Source organism: Pholis gunnellus (genome assembly GCF_910591455.1).
Source record: "Pholis gunnellus genome assembly, chromosome: 17".
Taxonomy (NCBI): domain Eukaryota; kingdom Metazoa; phylum Chordata; class Actinopteri; order Perciformes; family Pholidae; genus Pholis; species Pholis gunnellus.
Genome location: NC_136544.1, coordinates 16,988,833 through 17,001,778, shown reverse-complemented (window position 1 = coordinate 17,001,778; position 12,946 = coordinate 16,988,833). Strand labels below are relative to the sequence as shown.

The 12,946-nt window shown below is 43.7% G+C and overlaps 1 protein-coding gene across 1 annotated transcript; it reads right to left on the bottom strand.

The window, feature by feature from the left end:
- Nucleotides 1-88: 88 nt before the first annotated feature.
- gosr2 (golgi SNAP receptor complex member 2) lies at nucleotides 89-3,580 on the bottom strand. Its single transcript, XM_079177587.1, has 6 exons — nucleotides 3,423-3,580; nucleotides 3,111-3,175; nucleotides 2,482-2,590; nucleotides 1,932-2,064; nucleotides 1,559-1,699; nucleotides 89-881 (listed from the first exon to the last, which is right to left on the bottom strand). Exons 1-6 carry the CDS (start codon nucleotides 3,449-3,451, stop codon nucleotides 720-722), a joined length of 639 nt encoding a protein of 212 aa, XP_079033713.1. The 5' UTR covers nucleotides 3,452-3,580; the 3' UTR covers nucleotides 89-719.
- Nucleotides 3,581-12,946: the final 9,366 nt, after the last annotated feature.

Sequence of the window (12,946 nt, the reverse complement as noted above, 5' to 3'; positions counted from 1 at the left end):
TCTCTGTTGGGTCAGGGACTAAATGAAACTCTAGATGGCGCCGTCATTACGCCCCTCAGCTTTACAGCAGCAGAACCATTTAAAGAAGTCAGAGGAAATGAAACAAGTTTTATTCTATTAAGAGAATTAAAGTCACTCACATAGTGAGACTACACAGAAGCTTAAATCCAAGAGAAATTATGAACAGATCCTTGTTGCCACATGTTATGCACATAACACAGAAAACAAACGATTCTTGAGTTGTAATGAAACACAGTATTTCTCTATGAACCAACAAGGCAGAATGATGCGGACAGATTGAGATAGAAAACAGAGCTGTTCACTGGAGGAAGAAGCTGAGAATAAAGATCAGTTTGAAGTATTTTGGAAACGGTCACGAGAGAGATTTACAGTTTCAGTGGTTTTGATAAAGCAGATTCTGGATTTGTGGCAGTAATCTGAGGAAAGCGGCAGATCTATTATCAAAGTTCAACGCTCTGTCGGAGCTTCAAGTGGAATAAAATACTGTTATTAAGGTCTTCATCAACCTTTACCATTTTGCAAAAGGTGCCCAAAATAATTTAAATGGTGGAAAACAAACTATAATGGCACGATTTATAAGAAAAAACGACTCAAATCTGATGTTAAAAAAGTGCATTCTGCCACTTTTCATATCATGAGGGATGATGCGCTGCAGAAACGTCCACGACTGGACTGGATGGGATGGGGGGGGGGGGGGGTCAGCCCAGGTATCTGATGACCAGGAACATGAAGACGCAGGTCAACAGCATGCCTCCGATCATGATCAACTTGTCTTGGGTGGCTCGCTTTTCTATCAGTCGCATCACCGTGTTCGACAGCCCCAACATGTTGGCCACGTCCAGCATCTTCTTGTGGGTCCCCTGAGCAGAGCGAAGATCAACGTGTTAGATTGAGTTATTAACAGCCATCAGTACGCTTGAGTGTTTTTGGAAAATGCAGGCATAACAAGAACGCATTGTAATTATCTCAGCCTTAATTTGTCAGATTTTGGGAGACGTTGCGCGCCGACACCCTGCCCCGACGCGCCGCTCCGTCAGAGGTTTCTCATGGCGAGACAAGCCGATCAACACGGACGCACCCTGATAAGAGGCCCGGAGCGAAACCAGGAAGACCGTCTCCTCCCTGGAAACAAGGACTCACCCTCTGAGCACGAGCACAGCAACAATAAGACTATTGTGATCGGTGTCAACACCAGAACACCGGGTCAGGGAACGTACAGTTTACCCTGTAGCTGTCCAGGGAAAGTACCTTTCTATCAGGGATGTTGTGATGTACTGCTGATAACTGATACTTATCATTTTAATTAATACACATATGAGCTCATGAATCATGCTTATGGTTACAGACTCTCTCCACTCGTGTTTTGAGGGTAATTCATTTGCCAAAAAAAAAAGACAAAACGCACAATTGACAAAGATGAATTTGAATGACAGCCTTACCTTCCATACCGGTTCCTTTATCTAGAAATAAGAAGTGATGTGCTCTGCAGATGGATATTTTTAATTTGAGGATCTTGTATTAAATCAGGCGCACACACCTTCAGAGTAGATCTCTGGTCTCTGAGACCGTTGAGGATGCCGCTGCCGCTGCCCAGGATGTCATCCATGCCTCTGTGTGCGTTGTGCAAGTTGGAGTTTAACTGTAGGGTCTCATCTATGGGGATGGAGGTATCTGCGTCCTATTGGACAAAAAACAAATGTTCATTTTTTTTCTTTATTCCACATTATTCAGCTTGAGACATTCGTATTCTATCCTGATAAACTAGCCTGCATGTCAACCTGACAAAGAGTCAAAGTTCACGGAGCGCTATCGCGTTTGTACCGACCCCTCTTGTTATCAGAAGACTGAGCTCTGTAGCAACACTGACGCGGTTCACTTCACACCCCGTTTAAAAGGTGCGTTTCACTCACGTTGGTAGTGAAGGTCCGGCTCATGAGCTCCTCCCTCTCTCGGTCCTGGGCCTCTCTGGCGTAGCGTCGGTGCTGGAAATTCTGCAGGGCGGTCCGAAGGTGTTGGACATCATACTTCAGCTGGTCCACTCGCCTGAGGGAAAGAACACAGTTAAACTGTTGATTCACCTTTAGTATGAAGTGAAGCATCATATACGTGATTCTAACGATTCCTAATTGCTCTGGCTGATGAGAACATTTCTTTCCCCTCAGATCTCAAGCGGTTGGAATGAAGAGCCTCTCACAGTCCTCAGCGTCACTCTCAGACCCCACTAGAGCTCCGCTAAGATCAGAGGAGCGATGTGGGACGGGGTGCACGGTGTCCCCTCAGGCCTGTTTCCCCAGCTCAGAATGAGTCTTTGCCCAACGCAGCAGGAATGCTGGTGATGACGTGGCTGCTGAGGAAATGTTTTCACAGAGCTGCCTGTCTCCTCTCCTACACCCTCTGCGTTTATCACCCCCTGCCCGCTCGGTGGGCTCTCGGGTCACCACTGACTCACTCCAAACTCACACTTTGGCGTTCTGCCGGCGGTTCGGCGGTTCCTTGCTGGCCAAGATCTCGAGACGTTCCAGCTGGTTGAAGATCTGGTCGATTCTAGCCTGCAGCTCGTTCTCTAACACTAAAGAACACAAAAAGGAGAACATTTATTGGTGTAGTTACAGGAAGGAAGACAGTGATCAGGTAAAAGTGTGCCCTTGTTAAATGTAACACATCTGTTTGAGGATTTACTACTTTTTCCAACTTCACTTCCGTTTTCAGGTTGCTGACCCTCCCTTATTAGTTAGCGTATAGACTTTAGAGTGCTACATCCTCCTCTGGGTTAAAACACATGTTGATGTCATAATGTGGGAATGGGGAGGGGGAGAATCGGGGGTGTCTACTGCCTGGCTAAGTGGCTCCAAACCATTATCTAGAAGAAGCCCTCCCACTTTGTGTCCCTGCACCCAGCCCTGCTCCTTCCTGTCCTGGCACCAGCCTCAGAAAACAAAACAATCAGCCAGGGAGACACCACCTCCCCTCCAGTCACTATATGTATATATATCTCAGAGAGGCAGCCATAACAAGGAGTCTGTATAGACGGTAAGAACCCATTCAAACACAGCGTCACGTGGCTTAAATCATGTAACGTCGCTACTCACAGTGTACAGACTCACGATCCGTCTTCTCCAGATCTCCCATATACGACTGCACCTCCTGGATTTGCCTAATCCAAAATAAAACGTCACGTTAGTGGATGAGAACCAACACATGATGCCAAAATACAACCTGACAAACATTTAAATACGTCAACAATCTGCTGTGTGGAGAGTTTAATGACCAATAGCCCCCAATATGATGGTATCAGTGTGCTACAGTTAACTACGAATGAAAGTTCAATCACCGCTAATTAGCTAGCTAGCTCAGCTAGCTGATAATGTAAACAGTTTCCAACACAATAGAAACACACTCACTTGTTTGTCTGGTGGTAAAGCGTCTCCATCTTCAGCGATGTGTTGACTCGCGCCCCGTTAGGATCGTAATCTATTAACGTTACACAGTTAATCTGACAGGTGGCTAAGCTAGCTGGCTAGCCAGCTAACGGTAGTGGAGTGTACACGTCATCGGTAGAGCGTTTGTGTACGGAAATAGGAAAGCGGAAGTGACGTAACACCTGAGGGAGCGAGAGAGGGGTGGAGCTAATGAAGAGGGCTCACTCTGCCTCGATTTTGAGACACTGAAATTTAAAAATAAATAATGTAAATAATTTTGTGAGGCAAATAAAGTTAAAGGTGTTTGTTACCCGTCGTTTATAAAATAGTTAGTGCCCTATTTTAACTACAACTGTGTGATATGTGTTGTTTTTTAAATTAATGATCTTTGTCTGGTTCAAAATGGCTTAAGAAACACCACCTACTGTCAACACCGCTCAGTAGCAGTACCAATCGTGTATTTAAACTCTATGAATTGTCCTTAACTTTGAATGCTGTGATACATCAGTAACCAGGACCCTAAATGTTAGCACTGACACCCCATCGTGGACAAGTCAACATTTTCGCCCAGGTTGTTCAATTGATGGTAAACTTCCCAAATTTAAATCTAGGCTGCAGGCTATATTTTCCATTATATTTGATATTCTCTAATGCGTGGCTGACAGGTGTGATAGCAGAGATCCTTTCCCCCCACTAACCCAAGACAAACTCTGAGAGCATGTAGCATAATCTGTTGACATGTAGACATGTGACAGGAAAGACTCTGTGAAACATGTCCTGGGGCTCGCTTTTGTCAGCTCCCCCTGATTCAGTCTCATCAGACTATCCTCTCTTTTTTTCCACAGATAGGTGTCAGAATATTCCTGCCTGTCCATCTGGAGGCTTCCTTCTTGCCTGCGGCCAGAGACACCAAAAACTAAAGATATCAAACTTTTTCAGTAAGTCACGGATTACTGTGGGGAGGATGTCTGAGGTGTGTTTGTGAAGTTGCGAGTATAGACTGTGTGAAAGTAGCATGATGGGATTTCCCAGAACAAGCTGTGAACATTTCACAATAGTTCCTTGGTGATTTAGCGGGAAGAAAAGCATCCTGGGGCGCTGCCTGGCATCGACACAAAACCACATCTCAATCACCTTCCTCCAACCCGCCATCGACTCTCGATGAGAAGCAAATCCAAGCGTCCTTCAACCTAATTAGTGCAGTGAGCTGTTACCAGCTCCTGTTTTGGTGGCTGTATTTGTTTACCTCACCCAGCGCAGCGATCAGACGTGGGCCCAGACAGTTTCTCCGTGGCTTCCTGATGTGTGCTTGAGTTGATGGTTGTATCTTCGGGCTAGACACTTCTCAACAGAGGTCCTTTTCACCCACCCCCACATGTCAGAAACCTTGAGGTCTGTTCATGCCACTTCTTGCTCTCGCAGATCACCGTTTTCGGTTGTCATAACACATCCCCAGGGCAGTGGCTGGATGTGCACAGCTTTAACCTGTTGCTCAGAGTAGAGACGGAGTAGAGAAAGGGAGAAACAAGGCCTCCCCCGTCAAACTATTTCCAAACAGTACACGAGGCACGTTTACCTCCCTCTCTCTCTCTCAAGGTTGTGGGGTTCTCTCTGTCTGTCCTTTATCTTTCAGCCCTGAGGAAAGGATGAGATGAGCTTACTGGTTGTCCTCCACACCTGAGCACCACGGGCACAAACTGGAATCCATTCTCCAGGTGTGGAGCAGGCTCACGCCACTCCGACTGACCGAGCGATGGCATGTGGTTACACCTAGTCTGTCGCTGAATGCACGTGCGTGGTGCAGAGTTCTGTCCAGTTGTGGCCTCCACCAAGGAAGCTACGTCCTATTTGTGTTCATGTGTCTGCTTGTTAGTTATCAGTAACTCAACTTAGTGTTTTTCCTTCTTTTTTTTTATGGATTTCAGTCTAACTTTTTGTAAAGTTAGATATTCCTTTTTGGTACAAATCCAGTTTTGCAAGATGTTTTGCTATTTCCTCTTGAATTAGAGCTGCAGTGGTGTAAAAGTATTGAGATCTTCGTAAAAGTAGCCACAGTATTAAAATACTCCTACTACCACAAATAAAAGGCATGCATTCAAAATCTTACTTTAAAAAGTAAAAGTACACTAGTGTTATCAGCAAAATAGTAGTTTATGTATCAAAAGCAAAATGGCCCCATTCAAAGTATTGAGATTATCATATATGGTACATATATTATCATTTCATAAATATAATATATCATTCAATTATTATTATAGAGTCATGAACATGTAGTTAGTATTTTAATGTTGTCAAGGGAGAGCTATCTTCATATATAGTATTGGTAATCTATAATGTATATTTTAGAAACTATTAACATGTTTAAATATAAAATCTTAATCTGAAAAAGTAACTCTAGCTGTCAAACACATGCAGTGGAGTAAATGTACAAAGTATCATAAAATTGTACTTAAGTGCTTTACAAGAGTCACATTCCACCATTGATGCTAATATTTGACTGTTATTGCAGAGCATTAAATGTACTCTATTGCAGGATCCAGATGCAGAATGTTTAGGTATTTAGAGGATTGTGCAGCTTTGGTGGCCGCCTCCCTGGATCCTCAAAGAATGCTGTTTCCTGGTGCGAGGCGTCGCTCCTTTTGGGGCTTCAGCTGGAACCGAACAAAATGAAGCGCTGGATCAGTCTCCCTGTCCTGGTTAGACGACGTGGCAGCAGAGTTGTTGTTAGGTAGAGGAAGAAAGCACTCAGTGTACTCCGTGAATATCCCCTTCAATTACACTGTTTTGTTCATCAAGAGAAAATGATACGTTATTGAATCACTTCTACACAACTTAATCATGTTTTCCCGGCAATATAATACATCATAACTCTCCAATGATTGCCCAAGACAGACAGAGTGAAGAAGCCAATTATGAGGAGCAAAACCGCCTTGGGTCCACAATTTTTGGATGCCAGTCATTTTTTGAAGGCACACAGATCTTCTCACTCCCCCCCCGAGGGAGATGATCCACTCGTCTTTGAAGCCGTGATGAGACGCTGAATGAAAGCAAATGAGGGCCTGTCAGAGATGACAGGAGAAACTCATAAGCTCCCAGTGTCTCAGTGGGTTCTGGTGGGAAAGGGGTCCAGAGGCGGGGCCAGACGGGTGGCATGGCCCCCCCCCCCCACCAGAGTAAGAAGGGGACAGGTAGTTGGCTTGTTAGTATTAGAACTTCTGTATGAAGTGACGTCACAAAGTCAAACAACCACAAAGAGACAAAAAATGACTGCAAAGGGATGCAAAACGATCCCAAAAAGACGCAAGACAACTACAACAATACTACAAACAACTACAACGACACAAAACAGGTGCAAAACAACGACGACTAAGGGATGCAAAACGATCAGAAAAAAAGAGACGCAAAACTACAAAGAGACTACAAACAACTCTAAAGAGACAACAAACAGCTACAAAAATAGCAAAATGACTGCAAAAGGGAAGCAAATCAACCACAAAGAGATGCTGCAAGACGACAAAGACACACAAAACAGCTGTGAAGAGAAGTAAAACAACTCAAAAAAAAATGCAAAACTATAAAGACACAAAAAATGACTAAAAAGAGATGCAAATTGACTGCAAAGAGACACAATACAGACATTAGGAGAATCAGAACAACCCCAACAATGCATAACTGCAAAGACCTACAAAACAAGAGATGCAAAGCGACCAAAAAGAGACGCAAATCTACCATACAAGGATGCAAAGACACAAAACAGCTGTGAAGAGATGCAAAATAACCCTCCAGAAATGCAAAATAACTACGAAAAGATGCAAAATTACCACAAAATGATGCAAAACGCCTACAGAGACACTGAACGACTACTGCAGTTGTTTTGTTTTCTCTTTCAGTTTTGGTGACTTGATCCTACATAAAGGAGGGGTGGGAGATCCTTTCCATGTCTGTGTCCAGGGGCCTTTTGTTGCCTCATAATCTGTCCTTGGCTGTAGGTTGTTTGGAGTTACAAACTGTGGTTATTTAGTGATATTCTTTACTGTTAGAATATTTAAAATAGTGTTGTCGTCTCCAGCTTCTCGTTCTTCCTCCCAGCTTTATTTAGTCTGACCTCAAAGAGCTTAGAGTGATCGTACAGCTGTCAGACACACACACACACACATGCAGCCCTGTGGCCATACCACCTGTGACACCCAGACCTCTGGGGATGAGAGATGCCGTCCAGCCCTGCGGTTGGATGACGGGCTCAGCCAGGTTGAGAACACAAACAGCAACACGGCACGCAGAGAGTGTGCGGTTCACGGAGCTCAAAGGATTGTTAATGGCGCATTATTGTGAATCTTTTAATGACAGTGATGATTTAATGAGTTAGATCACTCAGGGTCATGTAGTAAAAATAATAGTTGAAGCTGTAGATAAATAAATAATCACAGACGACATTCCTGCCCCCTTTTTTTCTGCAGATGTTGCTGGTTGAGAGAACACATCGCTCTTCCCTTTATCTGTGTTTTCTCTCCATCGGATATTGTTGATCTGGGAAAGTTTTGTTTCAGTTGTAATGGAGGTCAGTGTGTGTGTGTGTGTGTGTGTGTGTGTGTGTGTGTGTGTGTGTGTGCAGCTGAGAGAAAAGGCAGAGGAGTACCATATATTCAGCATGGGGAGTCAGTTATGAATGTGCATGAGGTCTTATCATGTCCTATCACAGCTGCTGCAATGTAAACCCTGCTGTTTGAGCTGCAGGTGTTTCTGTGGAGCAGCATGGGAACAGCCTCCCCCAGGAGTTTCCCAGTGTGTGTGTGTGTGTGTGTGGTTCACAATGGAGTGGTCAAAGGAATATCAGTAAACATTTTCAGGGGCATCTTCGCTGTGTGAAATCAATTCACAAGCACTTGTGCACTCTTGTACGAGCATCCAGCCCTCATTTAACCATTTTCTGTTCTTGTCTTTGCTTCACTTGTACAAGTACGTTTCTTGGAAACATCTTATTTATTGTTTAACAAATCCAGCTAGCGACTCGTCAATGTCACCAGTCAACTAATGTATCCGTTAATCTGTTGATTCATTTTTTTTGGATTCATTGATTCATTATTTGGTCCATTAAATGTCAGACTCTCAACTCAAACTGTGCGTTCCAATACCAATACGACCAAACTATATATAGTATGCCGGATAAAGATCCCAATGCTTAGTATGTCAAATGTAGTATGTCTAAAGTACCAGGATGTGCAGCATCTGGTCGCATTTTGCAGGCTTCTCTCGCTATTCAGACCCACAATCCTTTGCACAGCGGGTATATGAGCAAGAGGATCAAAGTTCAAGGTGCAGTGTTGTGAGGAAGGAGTATTTCCCAGTTGAAGTCATGCAACAGTCTGTGTCTTTGTCGGGGCAGCTGCAGTATGAACTAAAAGTGTGATTTGGAACGCAGCGAGACTCTGTGAGGCTACTGAGGCACTGAAATGCTTCGAGCTAAATGCTAACATGCTCACAATGGCAACTCCAACCAGATGTTTAGCATTTGCTAATTGGCTGCTTCAGCTGTGGCTGAAGGGAATGTCGTATATTTAGCAGGTATTTAAGTAAGTATTGAAGCAAGCCTTTAATGTCGTACAGCCACATCTGACAGTCCAGAAGCTCACGGACCAGTTTGGGTTGGACATCGATATAGTTGTTTAGACTCAACAAGCAAATGGTCAACTTTCTGAGTTGAGGGGATGCGTCTTCTCTCCTCTGTTGTACGTATCGAACACTTACTGGAGAGTTAACTCCCTATGGTTCATGGTTCTGTTGTTGAGTATTTTTTCAGATTTGGTGTCGTGAATCGTTTTTAGTACTGAATGTGTCAAAGACAAAAGACATGTGCGTTGATTTCAGCCGTGTCACGCTGCTCCTGACAGAGTCCTATGAGTATTTGGGAACGAGACATTCAACTGACATTTAAGAGCAATACTGACATGGTGCTCAATAAGAGCCAGCAGCGTCTCTTTTGTCTCAGGAAACTCGCAATGTTTTATTGATCTTTTATGGAGTCTGTGCTCACTTTGTCGTTTAACTGCAGGCATCAATCTCTCGAGGTTGAAGCACAAAGAATGTACTCACTAAGGGGGTTAATGTCTGCAGCAAAATGACCGGCACTGCACAGCCAACTGGATCTTTAACACAAACAGCTGTATAAGGTCATCAAAGTCAGGAGGATCCATCATCTGGGGACCATGAATGTCTGCAGAAAATGTTATGGCAGTTGTTGAGAAGTGTCAGTCTGGATCAACATGACGTTTATTGTAGAGCAATGGCTAAAAAAACGACCATCACAATTTCCTAAAGCCCCAAGCTGACATATTCAAATTGCTTTTTATGTTTCGACTAACACTCCAAAACCTGCCTATGTTTATGTTTTTAATAAGAACACAATTTTGGGAGTTTTGCTTAAAATGGAGACATAAAGAAACCAAATGGCCCCCTGATGGGGGCGACATTCTTGGGGGAAAAAATGCTGTAGTTCAGTTTTTCTCCATCGTATACACAACAAATGGAGCTATGCTCACAATACTAAAAAATATGAAGCTCATGTATCAACAAAAAGACTCCAGACTGCTAAACTGTCAGCACAATATCATTGTTTCCACTCAAATATAAATTCTAAATCAAGGACTGAAGTCTTAAGATTATCAAAATAAAATCAATGAATCGACTAATCATTTTAGCTCTGATAGACACTACAGGATGCCTCTGGACATTTAGATTTTTTTTGTGTCTGCTTACATTAATATTCGTAATAAAGTTGTATTCTTGTCTAATCTTTTATTTTGTTTCTATGTCGTCAGGTGAAAATCCATCATTTCACCCCTGCTGGCCGCTCAATTGACCGTCACACATGTTTACACCTTCTCTGCAGTCATGCGTCTCGTCGCCCGTTGCGAGCAGCTCAGCCACCATCCCAGTCCAGAGCCTCTGCGTTAGGCCCCCCCATAGAGGTATGCACTCAGCCTTGTCATAGCTCTAGGCAGTGCATGTTCTTGTTGTGGGTTGAGCAATTGCATTAGTCATTTCACATTCCAAATTCCTACCCCATGCCGTATTCACAACTCTGTCTCCCTCTCTCTCTTTTCCCCTCTTCTTCTGCACCAAATCCACGTCGCTCCTCGTCCTCATCATTTAATTTTCTCTCGGTGACATGTCAGGGTGTTGTTTTTTGGGGATTAGGCCGAGGCACTGATGCTATCTGAGCAACTTCTCTTACAGAGGCGGAAGTCTTGTAGGGTTTAGATGTTTGACCCGAGGCTCAGAGGTTCCGATTACAGGACGGGACTGCGCTTTGTGTCCTTGAGCAAAGTATCGACCAAGCCTCCCACGCTTCAGTTAACATCTACTGTTCGTACACAAATGAGTGATGTATAAACCTGAAAGCTATGAATGTCTCTTTGAATATTTTTTTTTTTGGTTTTGCAAGTATAATACATATCTCAAAGAAGTGCCTCGGCCCACGGCACGCCGATTCGTCTTCATCCATCAGAGCGCGGTGCTCCGCTGCAGCGCGGCCCGGTAACCTTTACCTGAACCAGGCCGACGCAGACACAAGAGGTAGCGTTACCACCAGCGTCACCCTGCATTGTCTGTCATTCAGTGTCTCAGGGTGACAGGAGAGAAGCTCCAGCAGCTCCAGCAGGCCGACTGCCCGCACAGGAAAACCTGACAACAAACACGCACTCCTACTGAAGTGACCACAGGTGTGCACAGCGGCAAGTATGCACACACATATGCAAAAAACCTCTCCGCCCTCACCTGTCTCCTGTCAGGACTGTTTCAAACACACACACACACACACACAGGAGCTTGCTTACTGCACCCCGGCTCCGTCCGACCCCCCCACCCCGCTCAAAGCAGCCGCCCTCCGGGCTTGTGCGTGCGAATCCGGCTGTGGACTCAGCAGCCCCCATCGCTGCACCCCCCCCCCCCCCGCTCAGGATAGCGAGGGAAATGAAGGCTTTAGGAGTTCATTATAAAACAACAACAGCAGCAGCGGGGGATCGGCCTCCTGGGGCCGAAAACTATCCCCTCTCATCCCTCCATCCTCATCTTTTTCCTTTACGTCCCTCAATATCTCAACCCCGGTCCACCCTGGCTTTTTTTAAAAATACAGCATTGATGTTGAATAAAGTTAAATATTGATCTGCACTATTATAATATGAGGAGTTAATATAGTGAGTCAGTAGTCTCGGCATATGAACTTGTCTGACCTGCCGGCTGACGCATTTATGTATCACTGACCTGAAGTTTTCAAGTTTGAGGGGAAATTAATATCGAAGTGAAGGATACAAGCACAGGTTTTTATGTTGTAGCTGTCCAGTGAAAAAAACAATGTGACAATGCGTTTTTCAGCCAATCCAGAGGCTTTTTAAATGGTGTGTTTAACTTTGGAAGCGTGAGAATTACATCAACCTATAAATGAATAATGAATCCATCAATTAATTGGAAAAATGAAAATAACCAGATTTTGAAATATATGATTTTCATTCAAAGATAATAATACTTTTCTGTTTCACTTTCTTATCTTGTATTTAAAGCAATGATCACATTTTAGGAATCCAAAAAAACCCCCAAAACTTTCTTTTTTATTTATTTATTGTTTATTATCCCATATCAGGGAATGTGGTCTTCTGTTGTAAATAAAAAAAATATTTAAAAGTTCAAAAGTAACTTTCAAAGGATTTTACATAATCAACAATGTTTGATTTCAAGACAGATATAGAAAGATGGATGAGGATTCTCTCTTTTACATGAAGAAAACCTTTTAGCCTTGATTATTAACCCCGTCTAATACGGCTGAATTTGAGTGACATTTGGCTCATCTCACAGCTTCATCACGGTTTTTTCGTTTCATTAAATTTGCTGATTTTTGCCCCTAAGCCATGCAGCAGACTAATCACACTGAGACATAATATAATATACTGTACATCCATTATAGACATGTTTAAAGTCATTAAACCTGTGAGGGAAAAAAGGCTTAGTAATTTTGAAATTGTCCTATAATTCACTGCAATACTCGGGGTATTCGGTTGATGTTCTAATAAGGAATAATAATGTGTAATCACAGTAATTAGAGAGCAACATCAAAAGCACCAGAGCGCACACTATAAATACCTCGTACAATAGCCCTCTGTGTGTTCACTGCAGATGAGTGGAAAGTTATGATTCACGGTTAATGGAACGTAAACCGCTCTCGTCGTGGTTCTGGAGCAGCTTGATGTTACTTTCTAACGATGGATCGGGGGTCAAACGCTCTGCTCGGCATTCTCCTGAGTCATCATCTTTTGTCATTATGATTGCCATCATGGTTGTTGTGCTAGAGGCACAACACCTGCGTGCGTGTCCTGCTAACCCACCCGCCTTTTTTCACTGGGCGGTTGAGGATGATGCAGCAAGACCACAGTCCTTTCAGATGAAGAGGAGGGCGGCGCTATCAGCAGGAAGTGGTTTCAGGCAGGTGTATTGCTGTTGCGTGTTGCGTGTGTGTG